Source organism: Entelurus aequoreus, linkage group LG14, assembly GCF_033978785.1.
Source record: "Entelurus aequoreus isolate RoL-2023_Sb linkage group LG14, RoL_Eaeq_v1.1, whole genome shotgun sequence".
Lineage (NCBI taxonomy): Eukaryota > Metazoa > Chordata > Actinopteri > Syngnathiformes > Syngnathidae > Entelurus > Entelurus aequoreus.
Window position 1 is genome coordinate 60670915 of NC_084744.1, and position 12500 is coordinate 60683414.

General features: G+C 43.1%; 1 protein-coding gene and 1 long non-coding RNA gene across 9 annotated transcripts in view; one reads left to right on the forward strand and one right to left on the reverse strand.

The window, feature by feature from the left end:
* The window catches only part of LOC133665154 (collagen alpha-1(XV) chain-like), a 98585-nt gene that overhangs the window by 57146 nt on the left and 28939 nt on the right, over positions 1-12500 (reverse strand). For all 5 annotated transcript variants that reach the window (XM_062070384.1, XM_062070383.1, XM_062070382.1 and 2 more), the window contains 3 exons: positions 4123-4304; positions 3811-4020; positions 1281-1433 (listed from right to left, as the gene is read on the reverse strand). In XM_062070384.1, the coding sequence (XP_061926368.1) occupies positions 1281-1433; positions 3811-4020; positions 4123-4304 (545 nt within the window). The remainder of the gene's footprint in view (positions 1-1280; positions 1434-3810; positions 4021-4122; positions 4305-12500) is intronic.
* LOC133665158 (uncharacterized) overlaps positions 1-12500 on the forward strand; it is a 20286-nt gene that overhangs the window by 4737 nt on the left and 3049 nt on the right. For 2 of the 4 annotated variants that reach the window (XR_009828702.1, XR_009828703.1), the window contains exons 2-3: positions 11787-11881; positions 12342-12411. The exons of 1 other annotated variant lie outside the window; for it this stretch is intronic. This is a non-coding gene — a long non-coding RNA (uncharacterized LOC133665158). The remainder of the gene's footprint in view (positions 1-11786; positions 11882-12341; positions 12412-12500) is intronic. One more of the 4 variants, XR_009828704.1, reaches the window with a different exon arrangement.

Here is a 12500-nt window from a genome sequence, read left to right on the forward strand (position 1 = left end):
CAAACACTTGGTAAGTCAAACACTTGGTAAGTCAAACACTTGGTAAGTCAGTCAAACACTTGGTAAGTCAAACACTTGGTAAGTCAGTCAAACACTTGGTAAGTCAGTCAAACACTTGGTAAGTCAAACACTTGGTAAGTCAGTCAAACACTTGGTAAGTCAAACACTTGGTAAGTCAAACACTTGGTAAGTCAGTCAAACACTTGGTAAGTCAAACACTTGGTAAGTCAGTCAAACACTTGGTAAGTCAGTCAAACACTTGGTAAGTCAAACACTTGGCAAGGCGGAATGACACCACACATGACAACACAGTAGGCCTAAGTACTCATTAAAAACAAGGCGGAGGTTTTACTGAGCAAGTATATTTCATATTGTGGTAACATTACACAGTTTGAACAGTAACACTGTGTTGGAATATTTTGCCGCCGTACACCTTTCGAGTCGTACAACTTTGTACGTGACATACGTTAATTGCTAGCATGCTAACATTAAGATGCTAACTGTCTAAGCCGATTTTGCCGCCGTACGTCCCAGTCATATAACTGTTAGCATGCTAACATTAACATGCTAGCTTTTGCAGCCGGACGCCTCATATAACGTTATACTTGACACATGCTAACTGTTAGCATGCTAACATTAACATGCTAATTTTGCAGCCATACACCTCTGAGTCATATAACTTTGTACGTGACATATGCTAACTGTTAGCATGCTAACATTAGCATGCTAGCTTTTTCAGCTAATTTTGCCGCCGTACACCTCTGAGTCATATAACTTTGTACGTGACATATGCTAACTGTTAGCATGCTAACATTAACATGCTAATTTTGCAGCCATACACCTCTGAGTCATATAACTTTGTACGTGACATATGCTAACTGTTAGCATGCTAACATTAGCATGCTAGCTTTTTCAGCTAATTTTGCCGCCGTACACCTCTGAGTCATATAACTTTGTACGTGACATATGCTAACTGTTAGCATGCTAACATTAGCATGCTAGCTTTTTCAGCTAATTTTGCAGCCATACACCTCTGAGTCATATAACTTTGTATGCGGCATATGCTAACTGTTGTCATACTAGCTTTTTTTTTTTAGCTAATTTTGCATTTGTACGCCTCATAGTCCTTTAGCTCGGTAGTTGTCAATTTCTAATAGTTATTTGATGTTGTTTTCTACGTAGCACCAGATCATTTTTGTTGTAAAGTGCAATACTTGGTGGCAATCAGCCAAACTCCAGGGCTAGTTTTCCAAATTGAACAGAACATTTTTGCCACTTACCACAAACTTGTCCAGCCCCGTGCTTCCCGCGTTTGCCACGAAAATGCCGGAGTTGCGCGAGAAAGTGAGTCGGTCCGGCCTCCGGCTGAAGGTGGTCCTCTCGGCTTCCCCGCAGTCCATGTAGAGGCGCACCTCATCGCGCTCCACCACAACCTGGGCCACCAAAAAATACTCATGCTGTTAGCGTGCTAACGTTAGCATGCTAGCTTTCTCCTAGCTCATTTTGCAGCCCTACGTCTCTGTCATACAACTTTTGGCATGACACATGCTATTAGTATGCTAATGCTAACATGTTTTCAAGCCTATTTTAACTTTGTATGTGACATATGCTATTTGTTAGCATGCTAACATCATACTGTTTATACTGTTCAACCTTAGAACAAAACAGAAATTCCAAAAATGTTACATTTCAGTGCATGCTGTTAGCGTGCTAACGTTAGCATGCTAGCTTTCTCCTAGCTCATTTTGCAGCCCTACGTCTCTGTCATACAACTTTTGACATGACACATGCTATTAGTATGCTAATGCTAACATGTTTTCAAGCCTATTTTAAGTTTGTATGTGACATATGCTATTTGTTAGCATGCTAACATCATACTATGTGCACTGTTCAAGCTTAGAACAAAACAGAAATTCCAAAAATGTTACATTTCAGTGCATGCTGTTAGCGTGCTAACGTTAGCATGCTAGCTTTCTCCTAGCTCATTTTGCAGCCCTACGTCTCTGTCATACAACTTTTGACATGACACATGCTATTAGTATGCTAATGCTAACATGTTTTCAAGCCTATTTTAACTTTGTATGTGACATATGCTATTTGTTAGCATGCTAACATCATACTATTTGTACTGTTCAACCTTAGAACAAAACAGAAATTCCAAAAATGTTACATTTCAGTGCATGCTGTTAGCGTGCTAACGTTAGCATGCTAGCTTTCTCCTAGCTCATTTTGCAGCCCTACGTCTCTGTCATACAACTTTTGACATGACACATGCTATTAGTATGCTAATGCTAACATGTTTTCAAGCCTATTTTAACTTTGTATGTGACAAATGCTAACTGTTAGCATGCTAACATCATACTGTTTGTACTGTTCAAGCTTAGAACAAAACAGAAATTCAAAAAAATATAAAATTTCGTAGCTTTTATGCGTCTTGAACACAGGAAGTGAACAATTTACTCGAGATTGTTTTGAGCTTCTTCCTACTCCTTTTCGGACTTGTTGAATTTGTTCAATCATAAATGATGAAAAATATTAACATGACAGTTAATTAAGAAAAAAAAAAAAAATTTTAAATTAAAAATTAATTATAAATCAAATTTAAAGTGAAAAATATTAGGAAAAAATAGAAAATTTAAATTGTTCTATAGGGGGCCGCCAAAAGTTTCTTAAGCGCAGAAATTATGACTATTTTCTTTGCACTTTAATTTTTTTTTAATCAACAATTAAGTTAAGAAACATTCATTTTTAATTCAGTTTATTTTAGCACAACATAATTGTATGTAAAATTCATTTTTCGTCAGTTATTTACGAGTCCCTTCTAATGCACAATATTTGGCTAGTACTTATTTTGCCAATCAGCCTGACCTAAGCCTAAGGTTTTTGCGTTAAGTAAATAATATTTATGATCAACACGTTTTAGCTTTTTTAGCTAATTTTGCAGCCGTGCGCCCTTAGAGTCATACAACTTTATACTTGACACATGCAAACTATTAGTATGCTAACATTAGCGTGCTAACTCTTCAAGCCAGTTTCCCTGGCCTACACCTGAGTCATATAATTTTGTATGTAACACATGCTAACTGTTAGCATGCTAACATTAAGATGCTAGCTTTTTTAGCTAATTTTGCAGCCGTGCGCCCTTAGAGTCATACAACTTTATACTTGACACATGCTAACTATTAGTATGCTAACGTTATGATGCTAACTTTTCACGCCAGTTTCCCTGGCATACACCTCTGAGTCATATAACTTTGTACGTGACACATGCTAACTGTTAGCATGCTAACATTAAGATGCTAGCTTTTTTAGCTAATTTTGCAGCCGTGCGCCCTTAGAGTCATACAGCTTTATACTTGACGCATGCTAACTATTAGTATGCTAACGTTAGCATGCTAACTTTTCAAGCCAGTTTCCCTGGCCTACACCTGAGTCATATAATTTTGTATGTAACACATGCTAACTGTTAGCATGCTAACATTAAGATGCTAGCTTTTTTAGCTAATTTTGCAGCCGTGCGCCCTTAGAGTCATACAACTTTATACTTGACACATGCTAACTATTAGTATGCTAACGTTATGATGCTAACTTTTCATGCCAGTTTTCCTGGCATACACCTCTGAGTCATATAACTTTGTACGTGACACATGCTAACTGTTAGCATGCTAACATTAAGATGCTAGCTTTTTTAGCTAATTTTGCAGCCGTGCGCCCTTATAGTCATACAGCTTTATACTTGACGCATGCTAACTATTAGTATGCTATCGTTAGCGTGCTAACTCTTCAAGCCAGTTTCCCTGGCGTACTGACGGTGAAGCGTGTCCACGTGTCGGTCATGTCTGGCACACTGAAGGCAGCAGCTTTGTGGCTGTGGGAGGACTCCTGGCTGTCGGTGTAGTACAGTAAAATACTCTGGAGCCCCGCACGGACCGGAGTGAGGGCCAAGCCCAGCTCCACCACCTTCTGACGGGCATCTGTGATGGCAAAGAGCACACCTCCTCTCTGGCTGGCCGGCCGTATCTAATGGTGGGGGAAAGAAAGTCATTTTCACTTGGTAATGACATACTGTAAGTACATGAGTACCACTAACAGGTCACAGAACAGGAACCGTGTGAGCGTTACCGTGACAATGATGGCAAAGTCCACGTAGAATGACCCCGGCACGAAGGTCTTGGTGAGTCTGCCGATGTTGGCTTCAGGCCCAAAGTTGTAGGCGGGGAAGCCCTGGAAGCCCGTGGTGAAGGAGACGGAAGGAGGGAGGGGGACGCCGATTAACTCCGTCAGGTCCAGGTGACTGCCGGAACCTTCCGCGTGACAAAGACAACAACTTGAGAGGTGTGGAGGAGATCAAAAGCTTTTGGGGAGCCCCGCTACTCGTGCAGGAACGATGGTAGGAACAGTCGTAGAATCTAAACATGAAGACGACGTTTAATCAATGTTGGCTTCTAACGTTGATTTGACTTTGAATTTTGGTCATTTTCCCAACCAATATCCTACAACACAAGTACAACATTACAGCTACAGTGGTGGTAAATCATCCTGGTTTTCATTTGACCCGGACTCTCCTCGGCTGGACCTGGTGAGGACATAGTCCTGGAACAGACCTTCACAATAAGAGTGTTTATAGTGCACATGTGTGTGAACGCACGGCCTCGCATTCCCCGGAGTGGCCTGCACCATGGAGGCCTATAGTCCCTCATAGTCACCCATAGTCCCCCATAGTCACCCATAGTCCCCCATAGTCACCCATAGTCCCTCATAGTCACCCATAGTGACCCATAGTCACCCATAGTCCCTCATAGTCACTCATAGTCACCCATAGTCCCCCATAGTCACCCATAGTCACCCATAGTCACCCATAGTCCCTCATAGTCACCCATAGTGACCCATAGTCACCCATAGTCCCTCATAGTCACTCATAGTCACCCATAGTCCCCCATAGTCACCCATAGTCACCCATAGTCACCCATAGTGACCCATAGTCCCCCATAGTGACCCATAGTCACCCATAGTGACCGCCTCTCACAACGGACAGCCTCGCATTCCCCAGAGTGGCCTGCACCATGGAGGCCCATAGTCCCTCATAGTCACCCATAGTGACCCATAGTCCCTCATAGTCACCCATAGTGACCCATAGTCCCTCATAGTCACCCATAGTCCCCCATAGTTACATAGTTACCCATAGTCCCCCGTAGTGACCCATAGTCCCCCATAGTGACCCATATTCCCCCATAGTGACCCATAATCCCCCGTAGTGACCCATAGTCCCCCGTAGTGACCCATAATCCCCTGTAGTGACCCATAATCCCCTGTAGTGACCCATAGTCCCCCATAGTGACCCATAATCCCCCATAGTGACCCATAGTCCCCCGTAGTGACCCATAGTCCCCCATAGTGACCCATAGTCCCCCATAGTGACCCATAGTCCCCCATAGTGACCCATAGTCCCCCATAGTGACCCATATTCCCCCATAGTGACCGCCTCTCACAACGGACAGCCTCGCATTCCCCAGAGTGGCCTGCACCATGGAGGCCCATAGTCCCTCATAGTCACCCATAGTCCCCCATAGTGACCCATAGTCCCCCATAGTGACCCATAGTCCCCCATAGTGACCCATAGTCCCCCATAGTGACCGCCTCTCACAACGGACAGCCTCGCATTCCCCGGAGTGGCCGACACCATGGAGGCCCATAGTCCCCCATAGTGACCCGTAGTCCCCCATAGTGACCCATAGTCACCCATAGTCCCCCATAGTGACCCATAGTCCCCCATAGTGACCCATAGTGACCCATGGTCCCCCATAGTGACCCATAGTCCCCCATAGTGACCCATGGTGACCCATAGTGACCCATAGTCCCCCATAGTGACCCATAGTCCCCCATAGTGACCGCCTCTCACAACGGACAGCCTCGCATTCCCCGGAGTGGCCGACACCATGGAGGCCCATAGTCCCCCATAGTGACCCGTAGTCCCCCATAGTGACCCATAGTCCCCCATAGTCACCCATAGTCCCCCATAGTGACCCATAGTCCCCCATAGTGACCCATGGTCCCCCATAGTGACCCATAGTCCCCCATAGTGACCCATAGTGACCCATGGTCCCCCATAGTGACCCATAGTCCCCCATAGTGACCCATGGTCCCCCATAGTGACCCATAGTCCCCCATAGTGACCCATAGTGACCCATGGTCCCCCATAGTGACCCATAGTCCCCCATAGTGACCGCCTCTCACCTCCACATTCCAGCCGGCCTCACCCCGAGACCGTGGTCCTACCTCACACATCCCTGGCTCTCACCTCGGCCTTCACAGAGGAAGGATGACACGGGAGTCAGACATTCAACTATTGACCGTACAGCAGAACAAGGCCATACCTTTTTGTATTCAAGCCATGTGAACAAAAGACAGGCCAAAGATTTTGGAGGTCTCTAATTGATCAGTCTGACCAACTGGAAACAGATCTCATTACAGGCTTTAGTGTGTGTGTGTGTGTGTGTGTGTGTGTGTGTGTGTGTGTGTGTGTGTGTGTGTGTGTGTGTGTGTGTGTGTGTGTGTGTGTGTGTGTGTGTGTGTGTGTGTGTGTGTGTGTGTGTGTAAAAGGGTAATATACCACTCTTGGACCCCCGGTCACAACAAAAAAGTGTTCCTTGTTGTAAGTGTACGTGAGTGCACCGCTACTGTAGCAAAAAGAGATTGACTAGCACAAGAAATGATGAACTCCAATGTAAAACACTAAAAGTGACTTGTGAATACGTCACAAATGTTCATTAAAATAGATAATAAGGTTGCTTGCAGACTAGCTACACCCCTTATCCAAAATACAAAAATGGTTGGTTCCACCCGGATAGCGTCTAAGCTCTTCCCTCCACGACACAGACGTCGTAACATCGTCAAAGTATTGGCACACAGCACCAGAGCGAGGACAAAATACAAGAATAAATGTATTTGTGGCAGCAAAGGAGGAAGTTGTTTGCAATTTTCACTTTGGTGTCTCGTTGCACGTGACTGCGGTGCGTTCAAAGACCCTCCGTTAGAGTTGGAAACAGAGGCACCACTAGTTTGTAGGGACTGGTATTCATAATAATAATAATGACTATGATTAGTATTATCCAATGAGGAGAACTATGTGTGTATGAGCTAGTGTTGTCCCGATACCAATATTTTGGTACTTTTTGATACTTTTCTAAATAAAGGGGACCACAAAAAATGTCATTATTGTAACAAAAAATGTTAGTGTACATAAAAAATATGTTTATTATTGTCATTTAGTCCTTAAATAAAATAGTGAACTTGTCTTTTAGTAGTAAGTAAACAAACAAAGACTCCTAATTAACATATTGTGTCATTTATACACCTATTATTTTGTACACATTATGAGGGACAAACTGTAAAAAATGGATTATTAATCCACTTGTTCATTTACTGTTAATATCTGCTTTGACATGTTCTATCTACACTTCTGTTCAAATTTAATAATCACTTATTCTTCTCTCATCATCTCAGAAAGATGTCCAGGCATCGAGTAATTGTCTCTGGCCCCCTGCCTGCGAGAGGCAATGATGAGAGATATAGCAGATTAGTCTCGCTTAACAAGTGGTTGGCTAGCTACTGTAGGCAGCAGGGACTAACATTTATTGATAACTGGCCCTCTTTCTGGGGCAAACCAGGCTTGCTGATGAGAGACAGCCTTCACCCTAACCAGGAAGGCGCCATCATCCTGTCTAGAAACATAGACTACTATTTAAGTCTCACTTGACTGACTACACTAGAGCAAGCCCGGTCACAGGCAATTACAATGTCTGTTAGTCCGGGTGAGGAGTCAGTTAAGCTAGAACTAGCCAGCGCCAGGCTGGATAATCCATGTACGCATAGCAATTCTCTTAGAATAATACACAATTCACATCATGTTTTTTCTGTTGTGTCTGTGTCAGAGGTGGACATGCATTCTACTGAGGTGGCAAATTATGATATGTCCAGTCTATTGCAGCACCAAGCAAACAATCGGAAAATTCCCGTCATATCAATTCCTAGATATGGTCGAAACTATTTAAAGTGCACTACGCATAATAAACGCAACATTGTTAATATTGCCACTACGGATAATCTTAACAAAAACTCGTCAAAACAGCCCAATACCTATAATATGGGCTTTTTAAACATAAGATCATTGTCTCCCAAGGCGTTATTAGTTAATGAGGTCATTAGAGACAACAATCTTAACGTCATTGGTCTTAGCGAAACCTGGCTCAAACCGGACAAATTTTTTGCGCTCAATGAGGCATCTCCTCCTAACTATACGAATGCGCATGTTGCCCGTCCTCTTAAAAGGGGAGGGGGTGTCGCACTAATATACAATGAAAATTTCAACCTTACCCCTAACCTAAATAATAAATATAAATCGTTTGAGGTGCTTACTATGAGGTCTGTCACACCGCTACCTCTCGACCTGGCTGTTATCTACCGCCCCCCTGGGCCCTATTCGGACTTTATCAGTGAATTCTCAGAGTTCGTTGCTGATCTAGTGACGCACGCCGACAATATAATCATAATGGGGGACTTTAATATCCATATGAATACCCCATCGGACCCTCAGTGCGTGGCGCTCCAAACCATAATTGATAGCTGTGGTCTTACACAAATAATACATGAACCCACGCATCGCAACGGTAATACAATAGATCTAGTGCTTGTCAGGGGTGTCACCACCTCCAAAGTTATGATACTTCCATATACTAAAGTAATGTCCGATCATTACCTTATAAAATTTGAAGTTTTGACTCATTGTCAACAAGCTAATAATAATAATAACTGCTATAGCGGCCGCAACATTAATGCTGCCACAACGATGACTCTTGCTGACTTACTGCCTTCGGTAATGGCACCATTCCCAAATTATGTCGGCTCTATTGATAACCTCACTAACAACTTTGACGATGCCTTGCGCGAAATTATTGATAGTATAGCACCGCTAAAGCAAAAAAGGGCCCCTAAAAGGCGCACCCCATGGTTTACAGAAGAAATTAGAGCTCATAAATTATCATGTAGAAAAGTGGAACGCAAATGGCGCGCGACTAAACTTGAGGTTTTCCATCAAGCATGGAGTGATAGTTTAATAACTTATAAACGCATGCTTACCTTAGCTAAAGCTAAATACTACTCAAATCTCATCCGCCTCAACAAAAACGATCCTAAATTTCTGTTTAGTACAGTAGCATCGCTAACCCAACAAGGGACTCCTCCCAGTAGCTCCACCCACTCGGCAGATGATTTTATGAATTTCTTTAATAAGAAAATTGAACTCATTAGAAAGGAGATTAAAGACAACGCATCCCAGGTACAACTGGGTTCTATTAACACAAATACGACTGTATATACGACGGACACTGCCCTCCAAAATAGTCTCTCTATCTTTTCTTCTCTCCTCTTCTCCCCTGTCCCTTGCGAGGGGGAGTCGCATAGGTCCGGTGGCCATGGATGAAGTGCTGGCTGTCCAGAGTCGGGACCCCAGGTGGACCACTAGCCTGTGCATCGGTTGGGGACATCTCTGCGCTGCTGACCCGTCTCCGCTCGGGATGGTTTCCTGTTGGCCCCGCTGTGGACTGGACTCCCGCTGATGTGTTGGATCCACTGTGGACTGGACTTTCACAATGTTATGTCAGACCCACTCGACATCCATTGCTTTCGGTCTCCCCTAGAGGGGGGGGGGTTACCCACATATGCGGTCCTCTCCAAGGTTTCTCATAGTCATTCACCGACGTCCCACTGGGGTGAGTTTTTCCTTGCCCGTATGTGGGCTCTGTACCGAGGATGTCGTTGTGGCTTGTACAGCCCTTTGAGACACTTGTGATTTAGAGCTATATAAATAAACATTGATTGATTGATTGATTGATTCTTTGATACTTGACATTAGTTGTGGATGATACCACACATTTAGGTATGGATGCGATACCAAGTAGTTACAGGATCATACAATGAAATATAATACCTAATAAAGCAATAATAATATGGTTAAGAAATACTGATGTAAAGGGTAGGTGTCGCGCTGTTTTCTCTTTGAACATGTTCTATCTACACGTCTGTTCAAATGTAATAATCACTTATTCTTCTCTTCTTTGATACTTGACATTAGTTTTGGACGATCCCACACATTTAGGTATGGATCCGATACCAAGTAGTTACAGGATCATACATTGGTCATATTCAAAGTCCTCATGTGTCCAGGGACATATTTACTGACTGTATAAACATAATATACATTTTAAATTAAAAAAAATATATATCGATGTAATCCAAGTAGTATCGACTTGATACGCTCCTGTACTTGGTATCATTACAGTGGATGTCAGGTGTAGATCCACCCATGGCGTTTGTTTACGTTGTGACGCCGGTGAGCTACGGTGTGTAGTGAAGCATGTTTAGCTATTCCTCGTCCTCCAGTGATACTGCTACTTGTAAGAAACTTACTTTATTTGTCGCCATGGAGGCCAGGATTAGTGATTTAGAAGTAGCTAAAACACTGCGGATGGACGTTAGCTTCTAGCAGTGTTATAACTTCACCTTTATCTTTACTTTTTACACCAAAATGCGTCCATCCTCCCTTTTCTGTCTACACACTGTGTCTGCTTGTAAGTACTCTGTGTGTGTGCGCTGCCCAACATGCTCCTCTGCTGGTAAAAGCAGCAATGTCACCACTACTAACAGCGGTATAGCGTACAACCCTAACATGAGCTAATCTCCACTTCACTCTTTGAAGTGAAGGAGAACTCACTCAATTTATGATCATAATCTCGTGAATGATGTGACTTTATATTGAATTTGTTGCCTAGTTGGCGCAATCTTCCCGTAGGCTAATTTAGTGTCAGATAATCCTCCTCATGTTGGCCACATGCACGCTTGATCAGCTTGCTGAGACTTACCAAGACCCCCTCCGTGACCTTTTAAACCCACCTTGACCCTGTCATGGCCGCACAAAAGCTTCCCGCTGTTCGGCCGACTCTCGCCGCATTTCTCAGGCTCCCAGAGGTTTAGTCAGGGGACGTCCCAGCATGCCGCGGGGCGGGAGTGGACAAGGAAGCCACAAGTCTTTGCTTTAAGGAGAGAACCTTCTTTACTTATGAAAATACCCAATTTCCATGAAGGTGACAAAAAGTGGTCAAGGAATGGCTAAATCAGGCAAGAATGAAGGTTTTAGAATGGCCTTCCCAAAGTCCTGACTTAAAGGTGTGGACAATGCTGAAGAAACAAGTCCATGTCAGAAAAGCAACACATTTAGCTGAACTGCAGCAATTTGGTCAAGAGGTGTGTCAGAATAATTGTATCGAAGTTATCACAAAACTTTGTGTTTCCGCGAGTTCCCGGCGAGAAGACAAAAGCTGTCTTTGATCTTACCAATCAAAAGGCTTGTAAAACTCCACTGTGTAGGATGGGAAGTGACATGAAGGTGTCAGTTTCTTTGATGTATTGTAATCCACAGGAAGATTTTGTATTGACCTGAGATCTACAAAGCTTAGAGGAAGCAGCACCTGACCCCCCCCCCCCCCCCCCTCCAGGCACCTTTTCTTTGAACTGTTTTGTAACCAAAGGCGACGGCTGTTTACGACCCCCGGCCCTTTAGAAACAGCTGTTGCCATGTAATCAGGGAAAGTCCAAATAAAAGAGGAGGCGTACAATCTTTCGTCAGAGCGTGGGACGACACTGTGCAAGGGTACAGTTCCACGCGTTTCTCGTCATTGAGCCAAATTTAATTCTGTCTCCGTTTAATTCCTTGCTTCTTGTCTGTTAAATAGATGTCATCAGTGTTTGAACCTGACAAGGAGTGGTCAAGTGGTCAAGCAGAAGCTACCAAAAGTGCCTTATTGCAGGTCAACTTGCCAAGGGACATGTAAGCAAATATTAACATTGCTGTATGTACACTTTTGAGCCTCACATTTTCAGTAGAGCCATAATAAATTCATAAAAGAAGCAAACTTCATGAATGTTTTTTGGGACCAACAAGTATGTGCTCCAATCACTACATCACAAAAAAACAAGAGTTGCAGAAATGATTGACAGCCATGACATGATGTTCTTTACAAGTGTACGTACACTTTTGACCACCACTGTATATATATATTTATATACAAATAATTATATATATCATAAAGTTTGAATCCTGTGGCTTATTAGACTAATTTATGTATTTTTCTTCGCTAACGGCGATAATCCCAATCATTTTATAAAAACACAAACAAGCAAAAACACTTAGAGGGTGTTTCTTTGTTTTTAGTGTGGCGCCATCTTTTGGACAGATTTGTTGACTGCAGGTCATGCTTTCTTTTTTTCCCCTCCCAACAGGCACGCAGTTCTGTGTTCTAGCCGTCCATAGCGTTTCTACTCGTATAGATTCTTCATTCATTCCTCCAAGCAACGTTTGTAAGTTTTACAATATAACTAAAACTATTGTTACTTACTAAAGTGTCCCATGTGTGATGTCTGTAGGACTGTTTTCATGCATATTTGTA